This window comes from Heterodontus francisci, chromosome 23, assembly GCF_036365525.1.
Source record: "Heterodontus francisci isolate sHetFra1 chromosome 23, sHetFra1.hap1, whole genome shotgun sequence".
In the NCBI taxonomy this organism is placed as follows: domain Eukaryota; kingdom Metazoa; phylum Chordata; class Chondrichthyes; order Heterodontiformes; family Heterodontidae; genus Heterodontus; species Heterodontus francisci.
In genome coordinates, this window is record NC_090393.1 from 12806310 (window position 1) to 12829470 (window position 23161).

General features: G+C 43.9%; 1 protein-coding gene across 2 annotated transcripts in view; it reads right to left on the reverse strand.

Moving 5' to 3' along the window:
* Window positions 1-3154: 3154 nt before the first annotated feature.
* Window positions 3155-23161, reverse strand: part of wscd2 (WSC domain containing 2) — a 293045-nt gene continuing 273038 nt past the window's right edge. For both annotated transcript variants that reach the window (XM_068054696.1, XM_068054695.1), the window contains one exon: window positions 3155-15454. In XM_068054696.1, the coding sequence (XP_067910797.1) occupies window positions 15102-15454 (353 nt within the window). In that variant the 3' untranslated portion in view covers window positions 3155-15101. The remainder of the gene's footprint in view (window positions 15455-23161) is intronic.

Below are 23161 nucleotides of genomic sequence, written 5' to 3' on the forward strand. Positions count from 1 at the left end.
ACCTTGCTGTGGAGTGCAGGCAGCTCATGAAAGGGCCAGGACCGTGACAAGGATGAAAGGTGGCTGTGGAAGCCTAGTGACGATACAACATTTGACCCAGCGCGAGTTGGCCCCTCAAATTTATTTCCATCACACTTTCTAATAAAACTTATTTGGCTGCATGGCAACCCCAACAGCTGTGCACTAATGTGCACCAGACTGGCTGGGATGCCGAAATCAGAATTGAAAATTGCCTTCCTGAAAGTCTCGGCCCCTAATAAGCTCCTAAAGGAGTTCACTGGGCCCTTAATTGAAGACAATTGGCTTCCCCATTCCCTCCCCACTTGTGCCCTCACATTGAAAATCGCGGACTGTCCTGGAGGCGTCGGATTCTGGAGACGACCTCCAGGACTGTGATTTTCACATCGTGTCCACTCTGGTTCCCGACCCCACGACCCTTTGAAATTCTGCCTCTATATTTTAAAGAAGATGCAATCACTTCATTCCCTCATACAGTCTGGCCTATATACTTCGCATCCTCATTTTTATCCTCTGTCTCAACTCATCATGGTCTCATCCCTCCCTATCTCTGTAACCTCCTCCAGCTCTAAAACCCTCTGCAATCTCTGCTCTCCTCCAATTCCGGCCTCTTGTGTATCCCTGATTTTAATCGCTCCACCATTAGCGAACATGCGATCCACTGCCTGGGGCCTAAGCTCTGGACCTCTCTCTGCTCCTTTAAGGTGCACCTTAAAACCGACCCCCTTGACCAAGGCCGGAATTTAGCGTTGAGGCGGTGGCCCGGTCCATCAGCTGAAAGGTCGGGGCAAGCCCGCCTCCACCAGGCGTGAATGTCACGCTGCTATTTTGCATGGCTCAGGCCCTTGATTGGCCTCTGAGGCAGGAAGTCCCACCTCCAAGTGCTGCCGGGCCAATCTGAGGGCCAGCTACTCTTCAGTCCCAGCAGCGCCACCGGGAGGGTGGCCACAGCTAGGATTGCAGCCAGCATGAAGAGGAAAGATGGATGTCGCCCTTCAAAGATGTCAGTGTGGGTCGGGAAAAAAGTGGGGACAATCGACTAAGCCCCAGCAAGGGAAGAGTTGGAGAGCAGGAGGGGGTGTTAGTTTTAGTGGGGCAGCCTGTGCTGCTGGGGCACAAGTTGTCCGATCAGGAGGGCCCACCCTGCCCCAGCCCACAAGTAGGCCACCAGGTATTTCAAGGCAGCCTCCTCAGGTTCTGAAGTGCCCGTCCACTGCTGGTAGTGGTGGAAAGAGGCCCTTAACAGGCAATTAATTGGCTACTTAAGGGCCTCAACTGGCCTGAGGCTGGTTGGCCATTTGCCACTGCCCCTGCCATTGGTGAAATAGTAGTGGAGGTGGGTAGCCAATGGGCGTGGCAACCTCCACCTCCCACATGATTTTATGCTACACCCGCTTCCTAGCCTGCTCCCGGAGGGTGGGGGCAAGGGGGGGGGGGGGGAGGTGGTGGCATTAAATTCCGGCCCAAGTTTTTGGTTACCTGTCCTAATATCTCATTACGTGGCTTGTTATCAAATCTCGTCTGCTGACACTCCTGTGAAGTGTCTTGAGGCATTAAGGCACTAAATAAATGCAAATTGTTATGAATGTGATTGGCTGAAGGCACAACTTGCTGTACTTACCAGGAAATGCAACTTGGTCTCTGGGATAACTGAAGCAGAAATTTTTTCTTCTTTGTTTCCCTGTGCTATCAGTTTCCATCTGCTGCCTTGGCTGGGTTCATCAGAGACCAGCAATGGAAACTGGGGCCTTCTTGCCTCTGCGGCTCAGTATCAACATCAGCTGCACTGCATCCCGTCTAGACATCATCAAAGGTGACAGGTCTTATGGCCATTGCTCGACTGGCATAACTTCGAGTGAAACGTGCATGGCATTCTTTACTGAGGCTATGTAATACTTCCAATTCATGAAATAAAACTGTTGATGGAAGCAATAAAAACTCGTGAGACATAGTTGAGGAGCACAAGAGGAATATTTTAATGCTGACCTGAGGACAATTCAGGTGAGTGCAAGTATTGGATTTCAAGAATTTGAATAGGAATTAATTTCATTCATTCCCGCTCAGGAAATTCACATCCAAAAAAAATCAGAAATGTCACATCAAATTATTACCTTTTTTCCCCTTTATAACAAAATTTTACAGATTTTATTTTGTAAAAACATGTCACATTAAGTACAAAATATGTGTAGAGATCTGTTCTGCACAAAGCCAGTCAGTGCCAACAAATTGCCACAAACCACTGTTTTGTTTGACAAACAAGCATAGTCAAGGCCAGTCTACACAATCGCCTGCATCAAGTGCAATCCTTTCAATAACTTTTCTTTGTTCATTATATAAAGGGGAGCAAACAAAAGGTCAGTATTATGATTCATTTTGTCTACAAAGTGCGCCCTCATTGTCAAGGAGGAGTGAGAATAGCTCAGTGCCATTTTCACTTGTGACCCCTTGTGCAATCAAAGTTTTACACTATGCTGACCTTGAAACTATAACATACAATACGGGTGTCTGAACACTTAACCAGTTCATCTGAAACTTGTGGGGGAGACCACAACTAGGATTCACAAATACGAGAGAGCCAATAAGGAATTTAGGAGAAGTTTCTTTACCCAGAGAATAATTAGAATGTAGAACTTGCTCCCATAGGGAATAATTGCGATGGATAGCATTGACAAATTTCAGAGAAGGCTCGATAGACACATGAGGAAAAAGGAATAGAAGATTATGATGAGAGAATGAGATGAAGTAAAGTGAGTGGAGGCTGGTGTGAAGAATAAACACCAGCAAAGACCAGTTGGGCGTGTTTCTTTGCTGCAAATTCTATGTAATTCCATGAAATGTGAAACTACACCCTATGCCATTTTAGCAGAGATCTTGGCTATTTCAAGCAGGTTGACACCTCGGGTAAGGCAGAAAAAACAGAATTTGGGACAAATGGGTTAAGTGTTCATTCATAAACACAGTGTGGCTGGGATGGTGCGTTCATGGACAAAAAGAGAGAAGGTTGCAGGTAATGCTGCAGTTTCATTGCTGCTGACTTAAGTTGGATGGCAGTGGATTATTCTCCCTTATTCGCTCTTGGGATGCCATCAATAGAACCAATGATTTGGTGACCCCACCCCCCTCCCCTCTGCCCCAATACAAATCCTGCCAATGGCAAGGTCAACATGTTTCAACAGACAGGGTGCCAAAACACAATTAAATAAAAATGGCAAACTCTTCAAGGTTCTCTAAATTCTCTCTCTCTCGCTCAAATCATGAAGAAGGCTGTTCCTCATCAAAACTCATATTTGAAATCCAGTTATAAAGAATTATCATTATTTTGCACATCTTTTCTCAATTTTCTGGCTTTCTTCTTTTTTTGTTTTTCCAAAGTTTGTATGGAATCAGCCGACTGGGCAAGTATTACTGTTTCTGACAGTACAAGGGAGCTGGAACAGAATGACAAGATTACTGGAGATCTCCAGGATCATTTCCTCCCTCAAACCGTCCCAGCATTACTTGTTGTGTGATTGCCTTTAAGAGTGTTGTCCCTTTAAGGTCTTAGTATTCTAATGAGCTAAGTGCCAGGATGCAGTCATGTGATTCAGAGCCAGACTCACTCTGTAACTGTAACACCAAGAGTCAGCTTCTGTAAATACTTAGCTCTGTACTATATAAGTTAGCTGTTCAATAAACCTGTTTGAGATCTTCAATCAACTGAACTCCACGCATCTCATTTATGTTGCATCAGACAACATAAAAAGCTTCTCATTACATGGTGGCAGCGGTGGGATGCTTCTCATACATTACTGAGACCAGGAAGGCTGCCCAGCCAGTTCCCTAGACAACATTACCACTGGGCCAAATGAGCTGTCATAGCACGACACTCCACCATAAATCTCACTGACATCTGCACTTCTTTTTATTATTCCCTCTTGGGATGTGGGCGTCACTGGCAAAGCCAGCATTTATTGCCTATCCCTAATTGCCCTCGAGCAGCTGGTGAGCACCTATGACTGAGTGGCTTACTGAGCCATTTCCGAGGACAGCTAAGAGTCAACCACATTGGTGTGGGTCTGGAGTCACATGTACACCAGACCAGCAGATTTCCTCCCCTGAAGGGCATTAGTAAACAAGATGGGTCTTTAACAACAATCCAGTAGTTTAATGAGAAATGTCACGAGCATTTTAGTCCAGATTTATTTATTAACTTAATTTAAAATCCCCCAGCTGCTGTCGTGGGATTTGAATTCATGGCTGCAGAGCATTAGTCAGGGCCTCTGGATTTCAGTTTAGTAACATTACCACTGTACTACTGCCATGCGGCACGATTGTCTGCCCACACCTCCTCGCCCCCCAGCACTGGAACTGAGAGTACAATGACCAAGAGATAGTAGTTTCCAAGTGATAACAAATTGGTCGCTCTTTTCCATCAGCAATCACATTTTCAAACATAAATACTGTACTGAAAAAAAAATCATCAGCAATCGACAAGAAAAGAATACGTCTCTGGGAGGAGATTTAAGCTAGCCGGTGTCATTATAAAGTTGCCAACCCTCCAGGATTGCCCTGGAGTCTCCAGGAATTGAAGACTAATTGAGGACACTACTGCGAGCAAACCCAGGAGAAAAATCTTGGGAGAGGCATGAAAATAAAATGATGCTTCCATTTTCTTTCAACACTTTAGTTTATTAGTCAAAGAAACATTGGCAATGTGTGGGCATGGGGGTGAGAGAGAGTGTTGGTGTTTGGTGTAAAAAGCAGGCTGCTTGATCAGGCACGACCATTGGAGATGGAAGGTCATGTGATGAAGCCTCCAGGAATACGTCCAACCAGAGTTGACAACCTGAGGTGTCATGGTTGGCTTCACAGGAGGCGTTGATTCCCGCTTGGACACAGTATTTGATCCCTCCTCCCTGATGGGAAAAGGTGGCTATAGGGATCAGGGTCGGAACCAAGCACTAAATCTCTGATCCATACTAACTGCCTATCATTGAAGCTCTAAGCAGGGATGGAAGATTGTAGAATTCCCTGACAATATATCCACCCATATGAACAAAGTAACAGGCTTATCTTGAACATTTAAATTTTTACTCATTCTTAGGGTTAGGCCATCATTGGCAAGGCTGGCATGTATTGCCCAACCTTAGTTGCCCTGAGGAAGTGGTAGTCAGCATCTTTCTAGCAGCTTGATACAATTGAATAGCTTGCTGGGCCACTTCAGAGGGCAATTAAGAGTCAACCATATTTGCTTTCAACCCTTTGAATATCTAGGACATGTTTGCAGCCTTCAAAATGTACATTTTCTGAAACTTAACATCTACAGCACATTCTTTCCTGCACATTGTAACTTCTGGCTAGCTTTCTCACAGCAATGGCTACTTTTCCATGTAAATTGCTTGTTGAAATGTTACCCTCCTCACCACTGAAACAGGGTCAAAACTGTACTCAACTGGAATTTAAAGCAAGGCCAGAGCAAAGAAATCAGCTGCAGCTCAGAATACCATTGTGTGCTGTAATAACCTTCCACTTCTCTTGTCCAGTATTTTTGAACATACACAATCAACAGTCAGGAAAAGACCAGCTCGTTCATCAAGGCTACCCCACCCTCATTATACATGAAACATCATTAATAGACACTTTCTAACATGCGCTTCACCATCCCCGCAGCCACAGCTATCACAAGTGAGATTTCCAGAGTACCTCAACAGGCTTGTATTCAGAGAAGGCTGGGCTTTGTCATACATAACCCTGATGTAAGACAATGTGTCTATTTCATTTCCTAAGTTCAACTCCAATCTTGAACTTTGAATTTGACAGGCAAGACTGGAGACTCCAGCAGATGCCATCCTTTCTCAATGTAGATGTGGGACTCGCATCCAATTAACTCTGCAGAAGGTCTAACACTGTGCAATGCAATCACAGTTGCTGCTATCTTTTCACAGGACTTAAAATAAAATGAATCTTATATATTATTTCTTATCCACTTTCTTTCCCCAAGTTGGCAAAAATCAAAAGACTGGGAATTCCCTATTCCTGCTGAGCACGACATGAATTCTGGGGATTGAGAGGGTTAATTCTTCTTAATACAACTCTGATTGTCTGCTATCAATAAATACAAAACTCAGTCTTAAAACAGCATCTTAAAATAAAAATAGCTGCATAAAATACTCGCCCGTAAAATGATACCTGTCAGTGATTTGTTAGCTAAAAGAAATTAGATTCCGCCTTTTTAAAAAAAATACTTTTAGTTTTTTCACCCGCGTCTTCCTTCAGACATTGAGGGTAATTCTGTGATCCTGAACTGCCAATGCCGAGCCAGCGTTCACAGAGCGTGGGCTGGAATTTGGGCTACAACACTGCAATATTGCCTCGTCCTTTCTCTTCAACTTTCCAAATCTCCCCTCACGTGAACGCTTCCCCAGCCCCACTATTTACTTTAAAGCCCTCGCTACAGCCCTGGTTATGTGATTCACCAGAACATTGATTCCAGCGTGGTTCAGGTGAAGGCCATGCCAACCATACAGCTCCCTCTTTCCCCAGCACCAATGCCCTATGAATTGAAAAGTTACTATTAAATCTGCGTTCACTACCCTTTAAGTCCTTCCAGATCGTAACAACTCACTGAGTAAAAAAAAATTCTCCTCATCTCTCTGGCTTTTTTGCTAATTGTATTAAATTTAGAGTGTCACAGTGGCGCAGTGGTTAGCACCGCAGCCTCACAGCTCCAGCGACCTGGATTCAATTCTGGGTACTGCCTGTGTGGAGTTTGCAAGTTCTCCCTGTGTCTGCGTGGGTTTTCGCCGGGTGCTCCGGTTTCCTCCCACAAGCCAAAAGACTTGCCGGTTGATAGGTAAATTGGCCATTATAAATTGCCCCTAGTGTAGGTAGGTGGTAGGGAAATATAGGGACAGGTGGGGATGTGGTAGGAATATGGGATTAGTGTAGGATTAGTATAAATGGGTGGTTGATGGTCGGCACAGACTCGGTGGGCCGAAGGGCCTGTTTCAGTGCTGTATCTCTAAACTAAACTAAACAATGCCGAGCCAGCATTCACAGAGCGTGGGCTGGATTTTGGGCTACAACACTGTAACACAGATTCGCATCCTGCATTCCCAAGGCACTGCAGGATTGCTGGATCACCCCTGTACTGTGTGTGAAAACTGAATGTAATATAGAGGGATCGAAATTTTTCAGTGCCATGTTTTTAGTACACTGGCTGGGAACATAGAGGCAGGAGTAGACCCCTCATTCAGCCCATCCAGCCTGTTCAGCAATTCAATTAGATCATGGTTGACCTGTATCTTAACTCCATCTGCACACCCGGTTTGCATTCATCCTGTTCATGGTGCATTCCTGTCTCTGCTTATTTAACGCAGTTCATCCAATTAGAACAGCACTGGCAGGAATTCAGCACCAACATGCTTAGCCGGTGCACCAAGAACAGTATATACACAGCAAACAGTATATACAAATCTAAAGTAAGAAAGAAAAAACAAAACCGCTTCCTGAGGAATTGAGATGTCCTAGTTGATTTTAATCTTTGTATTATTTTGAGCTCCCACCTTGCTCCTTATTAAGGAGAAAAGTAACCATCCTATGACGATGAAATGAAAACACTGTACCTCTGTCATTGCAGCTTTACTGTTTGCTTTTAAATGGAAAAAAACAGGGGAAGGGGGCGAGCTCCTTGGTGGAAAGGAACAGGAAGACAAAACAAATTATTCAATGGTTAAATGGTACAGCTTGAATGTTAATAAGCCATAGATTGTAAGAGGAATAAAAGACTCATGAAAGTAAAAGGTTCCATAGATGACCACAGAATCAAGCCAAATATTTCACCTGTTGCAGAAACCTGGCAGGAGGGTACCTCATCAGTTCTCTCAGGCTGCAATTACGGTATTACCTAGAGTCATGGAGTTATTTACGGCACAGAAGAGGGCCGTTCGGCCCATCAAGTCCATGCCTTGTATGTCAATGGGAAACAATTTGGGCCACCAACCCACCACTGTCAGGAAAGAGTAAGGTCCCAATCTAACATGCAAGGTCGCGAAAGCTGGAGGGTGTGACGTCCTCTCCTCAGAAAGCTTTTTATACATTGCTTCGCTCTTCACACCAGGTGATAGCACAACACCGGCCACACTTAAAACATGCCTTGAAAGTCCACAGGACATCCTGGGAGTGTTTCAAGTTTATTTTAGATTCTTTATAATGTTAGGAGAGAAACATCGCACCAGTCCAGTCAGAATATTTAAAATGCATCTTGGCTATCTTTTATGATCAACTGACCCATGTTCAACTATTGTTCACATGGAACCCTTCTCCACTTTGGCCTTCAAAGTTCTCATTTGAATATTTGATAGTACCACCAAAATCTGCACTATCCATTGTCACTGAACTGCATGTGAGGCACAACTGTTGGTATAACTTAGATCCATTGACTGTACATCACACATTACAAATACCAGTCTCAGAGCAGTATATGCAGTATTACTGCCTCAGGTACATAATGCAGGGAGGAGAGACAGTGGGGACTGAAAATGAGATAGAGAATAATGCATTATAAACCAGGCAGAAACATATTGACTAATAATAAAATCTAATAAAAGACTCCTTGTCATGGTAAAAATAATGATCATCATATTACACATGGTTAGATTAATGGGTACATGGATCACCTACAGTGCAGTATTACCACATCAGTCTCATTCTGTCAACAAAAGGAACTAAAACCATGAATAATTTTGTTAAATGGCAAATGTTTTTGAAAGAGAACAGAGAAACAACTTGCATGTAAATGGTGCTTTTAACATAGAAAATGCCCCAAAGCTCAGCACAGAGATGAAAATGGGCCTTGTGTGGGAGTAAAATAGATAGGAGAGGTGATTAAAGCCATGGTCCAAGAGGTAAGTTTGAGGAGGTTTTTAAAAATGGGAAGAGATGCAGAAAGACAGAGAGATTCACTGGAAAGATCAGGGTACAGAGACAAGATAGCTGAAAGCTCTATCTCTCATGGATTTTTTATATCATTTGTGGTATTTGAGTGTTATTGCCCATCCCTAATTCCCCTTGAGTTCCTTTCTTGAACTGGTGCAGTCCATGTGGTGTAGTTACACCCACAGTGCTATTAGGGAGGGACTTCCAGGTTTTTGATCCAGTGACAGTGAAGTAACGGCGATAGAGTTCCAAGTCAGGACAGTGTGTTACTTGGAGGGGGACTTGCAGGTTGTGGTGTTCCCATGCATCTGCTGCCCTTGCTTTTCTAAGTGGTGGAGGTCGCGTATTTGAAAGGTGCTGTCGAAGGAGGCTTGGCAAGTTGCTGCAAGGCATCCTTTGCACTGGTGGTGGAGGGAGTGAATGTTGAAGGTGGTGGATGGGGTGTCAATCAAGCAGGCTGCTTTGTCCTGGATGGTGTTGAGCTTCTTGAGTGTTCAGGAAAATGTGGAGTGGAGGGTAGGAGTAACCTATGAGAGGCAAAGTGGAATAGCAAAGGGGACGTGTGTTGGCATGCAGGAGTGAAGAAGGCTGTGGGGGTTAAGAGGGATGGGGGCCTTGGAGGAGGTCTGAATTATGCATATCCATGGACAAGAACATTGGTGAGCACAGTGGTAATAGTGGAGCAGCAGAGAGCCTAGATGTGACAACAGTGTGAATGAGAGTTTTTATGATGGTGAGCTTGAAATATAGGCAGAGATATTGCGATGTTGTATTGGTGGGAACAGACGGTCCTGATGATAAATATGATATGGGATTTGAGGTTCAGCTCTGGGTTAAACAGGACACTGAGGATGTGCATTATTCATTTCTGTCGTAGCACTCAGATGGGGTGGGGGGGGGGGAAGGGTATGGAAATGCTGAGCAGGATAAGGAGTTTTTGGCAAGATCTGAACAGAATGATGATAGTCTTGCCAATGTTAATTTGGAGACAGTTCCGGTTCATCCCTTTAGCTTTCTTTCATATTATGAAGACCATGATGGAACTGCATTAACATGTACTGCAGTGGGAAATGGGGGCGAGGCTTTCAAATAACCAATCAGCTGGCCTGTTCTGAATTCCCCAGTAAAGTCCAGTATGTATGTATTTACTTTGCTCCTCAATCTTATTGCACAAGAGCAGACTGTTTAGGCTGCATAAAGTGGTAAATGAATCGTAAATTGCTCAATGAGATAAAGCATCTTCCTTCAAAACTTAACCACTCAAAGCATTACATGATTAGTACCTCAAAACCAGCTAAATTCATCCCTCAAGTTTGATTGCTTCCACTCCTCAGATTTGTAAAGAATTACTGAGACAAAAGAACATTTCTCAAGCATGTCTTCAACAGTCTTTTTCTGCTGCCGTTTTGGAGTGCCCATGTTATTTAGGTTTGCCAGGTCTGGTTGGATATATTCCTGGAGGTGACATCACCTCCTACTGCCCCACCCCCACACTCCCCACTCAGTAATCACCCAACATTGTCCAATCCCATGGTGCCTGGCCTTCCCATGCCAATTGGATCATTCTTAATTGCCAGTCAAACAGTCCTTTGCTTCACAAGATTTTGCTAAAAAGTGTCAAAAGGAAAAGAAAATGCTTTTCATGACCCTATAATTTGTCACCTGGGTTTTTCTCACAGCCATGTCCTGGAGATTAATCTTCAATTCTTGGTGACTCCAGGACAATCCTGAAGGGTTACTCTTATAAAATAAAACAGTAGCAACACCCCAAAGCCGTAGAGAATAAAGTTTGCAATACCAAGCTCCCAGTGTGGAATCTTCCTCTCTGTACAATCAGCTTCGTGAATCGGGCATTAGCATATTGGATTTATGGTGCTTCCATTTTTCCCTGTCATTTGCCGGCCTTTTAATTTTGGCCGCCAACCTTGTGACACCACAGTTCAATCAGATCAGTTTAGCAAGGAAATCTGATTCAACTATTCTTTCTTAAAATAAATTTTGGCATTGGGATTTAATCCCAGGAGCCAAAAAAAAAAAATGGCATTGGAATTCCTCTGATGGCTAACTGGAGCCATTTGTTATGCACTGTGTTCTCAAGTTCTGAAGAAATACTGAACAGTGGGAACCTTCATTGGAATAATTACAAAATCATTACAAGCAGCAACCAGAGGAATTCATAGCCTACTCAGTTTGTTAACTGACAATGGAATCTAGTCTCCAAGTCCTTTAGTCTAAATTGGATGTCTCCTGTCTGTTGGCCTTGACAAAAACTAGGATATTATTTGTCGAAATTGCTTGTTGCATTAGTTTACCACCTGTGGCAACCGGAGTTATTAGAGATGCAGCAAGAATTGTGCTTCTTTCTGCTTTGAACTCCAAATCATCAGGAGCTGGCTTTTTCTTTTGCAGAACCTTGTGGTTGCCCTTGACAACCGGGGTATGTCTCTATCACAGTGGTAGGTTATGTGAACGATTCACTTGCAAGCTTGTTATCTGCAAGGAATTTTTAATGACATATTAGACTAACATTGCTGGTCTAACCTCTAGACGTGTGTGTATCCGTATGCAGTTCTTTCATTTTTGCTGCAGTTGTTTCTTCAGCTCTGTCATTTTGTCGAATGTCAGTAGAATGTTGTGCTTTTTATGAATGACTGGTATTTCCAGTATCCACAGACTGAAAATGGAGTGACATTTCCCAGACTGTTAACACAAAAGGGCTGAATTATCTCTGCCATTCCACTGGACTATCGCCATAACTCTGGTGGGAATCTGATGGAACGGTTCTGAAAGGGCTAGGACGTGGTCGTGGAATCGGACCTCCTTTGGGAAATCCCCCACCTCCTATAGGAGGTCCCTCCTCCTATCCGTTGCAAGGCCATGTTTCGGTTGGGGCTAGGTATCCCTGACGTTACATCTTCAGGAGAGGATGGGACCATACCCTACAGTATTTCCAGGTGAAATGGGAACCAAAGTCTTGCATTCCGTCAGGAGGGAAAGGGACTATATCCTACAGCATCTACCGATGTATTGGGGATCATACCCTGCAGAGTGAAGTGAAGCACTAGCATGGGGTTTAATAATCCTGTGCCTTTCTAATCCAGTCACTAATACTCTGTTTTTACTGCAACATCATCATTACAATACTGAGAGGGCTAGTTCTTGGGAGTAATCTTGTGAGGCAGTACACAACACTGTTTCTTTCAATGGTCTGGTAATAAATTTGCACTGGAGCCATTAACAATATGATTGTTTCAGTAGCATAGCCAAGGGAATGCTGACTCCATAATCTGCTACTCTCACGGGCAGCAGCTCTCATATGGAGTAGAGTCTAAGAAGGGATGGAACTCCAGTTTGTGATATTCCATCCATGGATGAGAATGGACAGAAAAGCTGTGCACCCAATGATTTCCCAAAACTCACTCCGTGTGAATAATTCTCCCTGTTAGGACGACCTGATCTCGGACTCATCCCATAAAACTCGTTCTACCTGTATTAATCCGCCACAATTGGTTCGAAGTGCTCTAAGAGATTGATCATGAAAGATAGTTAAGGGATCGAAAACAAGAGGATACTAAGCACTGTGCTGATGAAGGGAATAGCAAGGGGGTGGAAGATTATCGGGGGTAGGTGGAAATGTGGAGTAATCAGTTCAGCCATGAACTTATTGAATGGTGGAGCAGGCTCGAGGGGTCGAGTGGCCTACTCCTGCTCCTAATTCGTATGTGCGTATGAATAGGTATTTTGATCAAATATACATTTGAGAGTCTCACACACCCTAGAACCAGGGGACACAGGCCCTAGCTAAAAAGAGGGAAGTGCACAGACTGCTTAGATTTCACTACTGTACAGAGAAGGTGGTGAATAGACCTCCCAAGGTGGCAACTGGTATGGAAAAGTTTAAAGTAGGACTAGGAATATAGGAACATTAAGAACAGGAGGAGGCCATTCAGCCCCATGGACTTGCTATGCTATTCAATTAGCTCAAGGCTGATCTGCACCTCAACTCCATTTTCCTGCATGTTCCTTGATACCCTTCCTAAAAATCTAGCAATTGTAAATCTTGAAAGCTTCAACTGATCCCCAGCATCTACGCCCTTTTGAGGCAGAGAATTCCAGATTTCTAAGACACTTTTGAATGATTTCAAATTTCTCTCCTAAATGCTCTAGCTCTAATTTTAAGGTTATGGCCCCTTTTTCTTGATCTCCCATTAGAAGAAATAGTTCCTCTATATCTACCCTACTGAATCCTTTTAACATTTTAAACACTTCAATCAGCTCACCCCTCAATCTCCAATGCTGAAGGGAATACAAGCCAGGTTTGTGCAATCTTCTCTCATAATTTATCCCTTTAAGCCCCTGATTTAATTCTGGTTAATCTGCACTGTGCCTCCTCCAAGGCCAATATATCCTTCCAGAGGTGTGGAACCCAGAACTGATCGTAGTATTCCAGAAGCAGTTTAATTAGAGCTTTATACAACTGAAATATAACTACTGTCCCCTTTGTATTCCGGCCCCATTGAAATGAGAGCTAAAGGTCTATTAGCCTTTCTCATTGAATAGATTTTTCTGAGAATGGATGACTGATGGTATTAGCTGCCTGGGACCCCTTCCTTTTTCCTAAAATGGTTGCTACTGGAGTTTAAAAGTACAAGGCATCAATTACTCTTGAGTATACAACAAGTGCAAAGTGATTCCTGGACAGTCAGAGATGCAATTTAATGAAAGATGCTATGCCAATTGAATGGTGATCAGAATGCTGATTCCAATGTGTGGCCTGGTAGTGTTCGACAATCAGCAGGCCAGTTCACACAATCTGTGAACTAAGCAATGAATAATTTTATAACACATCATGTTTGGTCATGGTGTGGAAGTGAAATAATTATAGTTGAAATTAATTTTTAGCTAAAGCCACTAATTGAGGTTTGCACAGAAAATTGGACAGAAATGAGTAATTTATTGATTTTGCCAACTAATGTAATTCAATGACCTTGATTACGGCAAAACTTCTCTCTCTATATATGTGTGGTTAAATTAGACTGGTAGCAATCACATATCTGCTCACTCTCAATGGTATCATTGGTGTAATCCTTCAGGGGCTACTTCCCAGTCCAAGACAGCATTCTTCTTTTCCACTGATCAACACCAACTGAAGGTATAATGGATTGTACAATCAGGCCTGACAAGCCTCTGCAGCAAAGATTGCACATCACAGCATCATCCGCCCATTGCTATGTGAGCAAGGTGAGATCTGCTGCTATTCCCAGCTATCTGGTTATAAAATACATTTAGATCATTTTAAAATGAGCTGCCACGATTTGGCAGGTGGCGGAGGTCAGGAATGGTTAATCATGTTCTGAAGTGCAGTCTAAAAGGAGTAGCAAACAGGGCCTGCTGTCTTCTCACATTAGATGTGCTGGCCACATCAAGTGCACTTGCTGACTGGACGCGACAGCCCTAAACAACAGACAACAACAGCCCAAAATCAATGCAAATTCTGAGAGATACATGAAGGAAAAGGCTATGGGCATTTTATCAACTTATGGGTTGACTGCTGATTTCAATTAGCTGATTTTCTCACTGTTAACCATTGGCCATCGTATTCAGAGTAGGATCAAAATAGCTGGGTGTTCGGTAACTGTTGAAATAATAAAGTACTTGCTTCTCCCAACTTGTCCTTTCCTTGCACTCCTCTGTATATTCACAATGAGACCTTGCCTGTCACTTACCCCATTTCCCCACCTTCATTCCAATAAACTGCAGATAACCACATCCCTTTGAGATTATTCAGAGAAAACTCCTTCTCTCTGCATCTCAGCCCGATATTTGTCAGTTCAAGTCAAAAAATAAAAGCAATAACTATTAGTATTGTTCAGTTCCTTCACGTCACAGAGCCAAACTGATTCCTCCCTTTACATTGTAGTGAATTCCATATTAAGCCACCGTACCTTGTGACTCTCTGCTTCCTAAAGGTTGTCTTCCGGCATGTCTATGCTATATGGTTACTAACCCCAGCTGCATTTGGTGACCTTTACTCTAGACAGTTGATGCACTTAGAAAGCTAATAGCTGCAGAATACTAAAAGAAGCCACCCACTGGGTGGAAAGGAGTACTGGCCAGGGAAAGGGACGGGAAACACAGCCATGTTTTGAATGCATTTACCAACAAAATCATCTGGGGGCATAATCCTCAGGAACGCCCGTAAGGTTTCTCAGTTTGAGAGCCATGTCAACAGTCTTGATGAAAATGTCAATCATTTTCCTCATCTCGGGCGTGTAAGGATCATACTCCAGTTTCCTAAGGCCGGAGCGTTTGAAATTGCCATCCTTTTGGCTCTCCACGCAAAGGAGCCGGTCGTCAGAGACGTCGAGGCCCAGGATGGACACCATTTTTTTCAGTTGGTTAAAGAGGTCGTGTTTCAGATCTTCATAATGGACCACCAGGACATTCTTGCCATACTTCAGCCAGTCGAGAGTGTGGGAAGCCCACCAAGGTGCATAGTTTTTCACAAACTCAGGCCACTCTGCCAAACAAAAAGATAAAATATTAAAATTTATAAAGGCTTCCTTTTATGAAAGCTACCTCTTTGACGTAAGATATTACATATGAGGTAATTCGATCTTAGGTACACATGAAAAAGGGATGCACATTTTTTTCAACTCTAATATTTATTGTCAAGATAGGGGGAGTGATTCCGTGGTGCCAGCTTCCCCCGAGCATCAAATCCAAGTGGCATTCTTCACATCTGAGTCTGGATGGTGAAGTTGGCAGACTTTCAATCACTGAGGATATCATGCCCAAAGCCATTTCTGTCCTCACCTGATGTCTACATGCACACACTTTCTGACTGGAATCACTAGGCCCGAGTCAGGAATGTAAAGCCTGACCAATTCCCTTAATCCTCCTTCCTAGTCCAATCAAATTGGCACACCTTAGCTGACATCAGCAAGCTCACTGCAGACCAGACATCAAGCCTGGAAGCTTCTTAATCTGTATGGTTTGGCCTAACACCATGGGATGTGTTTCCTAATGGAGTTATATCAGCTTTGAGGGAGAAAGAGTCATCAGGATGCTGAGGTCTGCAGTTGTACCTGTAAATGCATGCCCCTTCTTTCATTTCTGGCAGAAGGTCTCTACCAGAAGCATAATTTAAGATGGCCCTGCTTTGTTGCCAGCATCTGTTTGTAAGTCCAAAGTTCCAGCTTGCACAGTTTTTCTTGCTTCTTTGTAAACCAACAAGGATGTCGGGTTTGAGTTGTTTCTTGCTCGGTTCCAAAATGGCTACAATCTAAGATGGCGCCACTCAAACAATGTTACAGGATAACTAAACATATGGGGTTATACTCAGCTGAATCCACATGATTACTACAGAGCAAAAATAAACAATACACTGCAATTTCATGGTTTTCAACTTCTTCCTGGTTGGTTTTCAGGAAAAGATGTGGGGAACTTGCCAAGAATAAATCGTAAGGAGAAGCTCAATTAGGAAGTGAATGTGTTGAATACTGGGGTGGGGGGGGGGGGGAGGGGGTGGTGTGAGTGGGAGTAGGGTGGTGGGGACAAACTGAGCTGACAAGATGAAGCCATCAAGGCACCTGCATCACATCTCTATTGTCACACAGGTAAATGTCCCCAAGCAGGGCGTAACCAGCTTAAAAGTAGGGCAACATCGTAAATCCATAGCCCCACTCTCCTATCTGTAGAAGGCTCCTTATACAATAATGAAAACACTGAAGGATTTAAAACAACTGTGTTCTTTTCCCTTGTAAAAGTTATCCCGCCAGCCAGCGAACATTTCTCAACTTTATGCAACAGCCTACTGGCTCAGTTAGCTGGGAAGGAGCCAGTGATGCCCCAGTGTCTGAAATTCTTGTTCTGTTCTGCTAGTCAGATGCACAGAGCAGATGCCTGATTAAGCAGCTAACTGTAGCCAAGTCCCCACTGAATCATCAGAGACAGAAGCTATTTCATTAAGCAGATATAGGGCAATTCACCTTGTGTAATCACAACACATAAAACTTTGCTTTACAATGGCCCCGAGGAGGTCATAAAACTAATGCCACGGAACAGTGTGACAATGTTACAGATACTTCAGTCTTGGGAAAGGCAACAGCTGGGGCACCATGTCTGGAGCTGAAAGCGAAGGCAAGGGTCTTAACATAGCAATGCTATTACAGTGCACACACCACAATATCTCTTGCCATGGCTTGCAATAGAATTTCATGAACAATTAAACACTATTTAACTGCATCACTAACAACATCTTTATCTAAATAATGTAATTGGCCACTATTCATTAACTCAACACTTGCCATCTCAATATGGGGCCTTCCAAGTCTCTTGGATTATCCTGGCTGTTGGCTAGAATTTCATGTGCTCTCACCTTACATTCCAATTTTTTGCTCCTTGGGCAAGCATAACTGAGAACTGGGTGAGAAAGGAAGATTTACTTTGAGAATCTGCGCTTGTGCACAACATCAGACTGTTGAAGGTGAAAGTCGCCTCTCTTTATCAAATATCAGCTTTCTATAAAAGATGGGTTTGGGCAGCATTAACCCAGTTACTGGTGGGTATCGAGTCACAGCATTAAACTGGCCACAATTTGGCAAAAATATCACTTAGGATGAAGAAATGGCTGGCGTGGAAAATTATCCCAATTCAGTACATATGAACATACGAATTAGGAGCAGGAGTAGGCCACTCGGCCCCTCGAGCCTGCTCCACCATTCAATAAGTTCATGGCTGACCTGATTACTCCACATTCCCACCTACCCACGATAACCTTTCACCTCCTTGCTTATCAAGAATCTATCTACCTCTGCCTTAAACATATTCAAAGTCTCTGCTTCCACCGCCTTTTGAGAGAGTTTCAAAGACTCACGACCCTCTGAGAGAAAAAATTTCTCCTCATCTCTGTCTTAAATGGGCGACCCCTTATTTTTAAACAGCGACCCTGGTTCTAGATTCTCCCACAAGGGGAAACATCCTTTCCACATCCACCCTGTCAAGACCCCTCAGGATCTTATATGATTCAATCAAGTCGCCTCTTACTCTTCTAAATTCCAGCAGATACAAGCCCAGCCTGTCCAATCTTTCCTCATAAGGTAGCCAGCCCATTCCAGGTATCAGTCTAATAAACCTTTTTTGAACTGCTTCCAATGCATTTACATCCTTCCTTAAATAAAGAGACCAATACTGCACACAATACTCACCCAATGCCCTGTATAGCTGAAGCATAACCTTCCTACTTTTGTATTCAATTCCTCTCGTGATAAACAATAACATTCTATTAGCTTTCTTAATTACGTGCTGTACCTGCATACTAACCTTTTGTGATTCATGCACTAGGACACCCAGATCCCTCTGCACCTCAGAGCTCCGCAATCTCTCACCAATTAGATAATATCCTTCTTTGTTATTCTTCCTGTCAAAATGGACAACTTTGCATTTTCCAACATTATACTCCATCTGCCAGAGTTTTGCCCACTCACTTACCGTATCTATATCCTTTTGTAGCTTGCTTATGTCCTCTTCACAACCTACAACCTTCAGTAGTGGGTGCTTTGATGAGGTTGAGTAAGTGGACCTCATGCCATCAATTTTGGAGCAGATGAGGTGAGCTTTAGTTTACATCTAACCCCTGTTACAGCTTATCTGGGAGGGCTGGATACTGGCAATGGATGTCCAGAATGGGAAAATATTGCATTTACTGGCATTGGCATCCAGGTGTATAGCAACACGAAAAAAAAATCACCGAAGTAAATTTAACAGGCTCACTGTCTCTGATTCTATGTTGCTTCTTTCTGAAAAACTAACAGTTGTAGCTTGGCTCTACACAGCAGAAACATTTCCTGTAGGCATGTTAAACATGCAAATGTCAGCCTTGCCTGGAATCCATTAATACTGACTTCAACCTGTACCTTCCAGGTTAGATAAAGTCTATGATCGCGAAAGTTGTAAATTGATTTAGAGGAAAGATAGATTTATTGGGTCAAACTGCCTTTTGTTTATGTTCTTATGAAGGCTGCCTGGAGTCACCTGCAAAGATGACGCCTGTAGACAGACTTGACTTTCAAACACAACTCCTGATTTGTCTTGTTTTCTTCCTGACCTTTTCATATGTGGCACTGTCCACACTATGAACTTTGACCTTTCACTTCGGTGAAAGAAAAAGAGGTGAAGTACCAGCAGTCATGCTCAATGTAAATTGACAATTACTCATGTTTCTTCCCTGTGAACTCTGCCAATGGATCAGCGATCACCACCCCTCTCCAAAATGTCCATTCACTTGTAAACAAGGCCCTTGCCATCCATCAGCTTATTGTGGATGACTGGGTCTACACTCTCTGGAGTTTAGAAGAATGAGAGATGATCTCATTAAAAAATACAAGATTCTGAAGGGGCTTGACAAGGTAGGCACTGAGAGGTTGTTTCCCCTGGCTGTGGAAATCTAGAACACAGGGGCACAATCTCAGGTTAAGGGGTCAATCATTTAGCACTGAGATGAGGAGAAATTCTTCACTCAAAGGGTTGCGAATCTTTGGAATTCTTTACCCCAGAGGGCTGTGGATGCTCCATCGTTGAATTCTCTTTAAGGCTGAGATAGACAGATTTTGGTCTCGTAGGGAATCAGGGGATATGGGGAGCAGGCAGAAAAGTGGAGTTGAAGCCCAAGAACAGCCACGATTGGATTGAATGGCAGAGCAGGCTCGATGGGCCATATGGTCTACTCCTACTCCTATTTCTTATGTTCTTATGATTGCAGCAACATTGTGGCCTTGAGGGAAACCTGGCACCTTCCCCCTGAATGAAGCCTTCCCGCCTGGCTACTCTTCCACCATCTGCCCAGCCCAGACCGGCGGGATGGTGGCGTGGCTCTTATCTTCAAATCACACCTTGGTCTGTACCCCTACTCCTCCGGCACCTTCTTCTCTTTTGAGCAACTCACCTTGTTTCAACCCTCTCATTTTTTAAAAATTCTTCTTCTCTACAGCCCAGCCACTTTCTCACTGAGATAGCTTCACTGCTTTTCTCTCTCAGCCTCTGCACCAAGCAATGCATGATCAGTGATTGCAATTCGATATTAACCTTGCCCTTCCTTATGTCTGGAACATCCTCCAGCCCAACAACCCTCCAAGATCTCTGAACTCCTGCAATCCTGACCTCTTGTCCAGCCCCAATGCTAAGTGCTCACCATTGGCAGCCGTTCTTTCAGCTGCCTAGGCCCTAAGTTCTGAAATTCCCTCCCTGCTGCCTCTTTACCTCTCCCTCCTAAGCTAGGACCCTCGTTAAAACCTATCTCTTTGACCCAGCTTTTGGTCACCTACCCTAATATCTCTTTATGTGGCTTAGTGTTAAATTTTGTTTGATAATACTCCTGTGAAGCTTCCTTCATTCTGCCCTTTGTCATCTTTACAAAAGCACTAGGTCAGCATTGGGTCTGGGTTTTAGTATCTGGCTGATGAATGTGGATGAACACCAATAGTTTTTCACTTGGATTAGTAAAACTCTCTTCTTCCGTTTTGAGCCTTTGGGAGAGCATGCATGCGATGTAGGTTTAATGTTATACAAGGGGTTTTGCATGTGGATTAGATTATTTATTTACACTTAAAGAAAAGCTTGCAATTATGCAGCAATCTATCACATATCTTAGTAACATCTCAAAGTGATTCATTTACAATGAATTAGTTCGAAGTGCCTTACATGTTGCTTTGCGGGATAACCAAGCAGCCATTTTGCCACAGCTGGGCAAATCTGACAAAAACGGCAATGGGATGAATTGCCAGTTAATTTGTTTTCAATATTATTGGCTGAGAGAGGAATGCAGGATAATACACTGGGAGAACTCCCAGCTCCTCAAATAGTGTCAATGTTAGGTTTGGGGGATTTTGAACTAAACATTGCCTTGCAGTGTATGCCACTGGCTGCAGGGGTATGGTTCCATAGTGGTTGTGTTACTAGGCTATAAACCTTAACCAATGACCTGCAAACAGGAGTTCAAATCCCCCCACAGCAGCTGGTGAATCTAAATTCAATCAACTAAATAAAATAAAAAGCTGGTAGCAGCAATGCTATTTGTCAAACTACCAGATTGTTGTAAAAATCCATCTGATTCATTAATACCCTTTTTGGGAAGCAACATTGCCATCCTTACCCAGTCTGGCCCATATGTGACTCCAGACCCACAGCAATGTGGTTGACTCTGAAATGGCCTGAAAACCACTTAGTTGTATTCAAGAAGGTAGCTCCACGCCACCTGGTTATGGGCAATTAATCCTGACCTTGCAATGATTCCCACATCTGATGAATAAATAAGAAGAAAAAAACTTCTGTAAGTGGACCCCACGTCCTATATAAACTGGGGTGTGCCTTTACCTACCCAATGTCCAGGTAAAAGTAGTGAGACCAGATGTCAATTCAGATATATTAAGTTCATTCTTTCAGTGTTTAGCAGTTCCAATCACACCACAGGCTAAAGGTGCTGGAACATTTCCTGATTGAGTGCTCTCACCATTTCTACCTTTACCCAAGTCATCTTTCTTCTCATGAACCATGAGTGTGTCCAATAATGGATTTTTCTCCTCAAAGATGGAACAGTTTATCCTTTATTTCAAAGCTGGCCACACTATTTCCATTAGCCTCCACATTCAGGACCGCCGACACTTTGGGCTGAATTTTCCTGGCCTACTGGAGACGGGCTGAGTGGCATGAAGGCTGGCAATATGGCAAGGGAAGGCATCGGAAGGGGAGCCCAATGTTTTCCCACTGACATGGCATATTGCCATGGCGGCAGGAAACTTAGTGGCGCAGCCACACACTGGTCAGCCAATTGAGCCACTCAAGTGGCCATTTGAGGGCCACTTTCCACCCGCCGTGGGCATTTTGCCCGCATCGGGAGGACCTGTCGCCGCATGTGGACACTGCCAAATAAACCCTAACGGCCTCCCAGCAGGATCCGGGGGGGGTGTGTGGTTTCTCTCCTTGATGGGTGCTCCACAGCCCACAGAGTGGGTCCCCCGGTGGTGATGGCTGCGCCCACAGCAATGGCACCATGACCTCCCCAACTCTGATCGCCAGGGCCTGCCTGCCATTGAGGTGCCCTCTCCCTGGTGATGCAGCCTCAGCACTGGCCACTGCTGATTGGGCCAATAGCTCTTGGGGGAGGGCGCCATCCTCAATTGGATGACGGCCCCGGTGAGGGCCTCTTAATTGGTCTCCGCCAGCAATAAGCCACCCCAGGATCCTGCCGCCTATCAAAACGGGGTCAACTCCCACTTTCGGCCCCAGAGGCGGGACTTCACCATCATCTAGAAAATTCAGCTCTATGACTTACTGAAATATGCCAAGTGTCACCACATGATCTTCTCATCTTTGGTGGTCAGATGAACATATGCTTCCATCAGACTGTGGCCTAAACTATAAACCTACAGACAAATTTATTGAACATTAAGCAGGTAAGTTAACAGTACTCAGTATAACCACAACACATGTAGTGTTGTATATTGTTGATAGCGTTTAAGATGTTAGGCTGAGCTTTGTCTACAGAATTCTCAGAGTCTGTGTAGGTCTAAACAATAACTCGTTTATTGTATTTACTCATCTAAATACACTCTCCTTAAGCATGTCTTGCTAGCACCTCTCATGATGCTTTTTCCATTATTACCTATATGACTATTAAATCACCATCACCACAACAGTGGGGGAGGGGTTACTCTCACTGTTTCTAACATTAACCCTTTCAGACCCTCATTCTACATGCAGTAAATGCAGTACAGAAGAGGTTTACCAGGATGTTGCCTGGTCTGGAGGGCATTAGCTATGAGGAGAGGTTGGATAAACTCGGATTGTTTTCACTGGAATGACGGAGTTGGAGGGGCGACATGATCGAGGTTTACAAAGTTATGAGTGGCATGGACAGAGTGGATAGTCAGAAGCTTTTTCCCAGGGTGGAAGAGTCAGTTACTAGGGGACATAGGTTTAAGGTGCGAGGGGCAAAGTTTAGAGGGGATGTGTGAGGAAAGTTCTTTACACAGAGGGTGGTGAGTGCCTGGAACTTCCTGCCGGGGGAGGTGGTGGAAGCAGGTACGATAGCGACGTTTAAGAGGAATCTTGACAAATACATGAATAGGATGGGAATAGAGGGATATGGGCCCCGGAAGTGCAGAAGGTTTTAGTTTAGACAGGCATCAAGATCGGCGCAGGCTTGGAGGGCCGAATGGCCTGTTCCTGT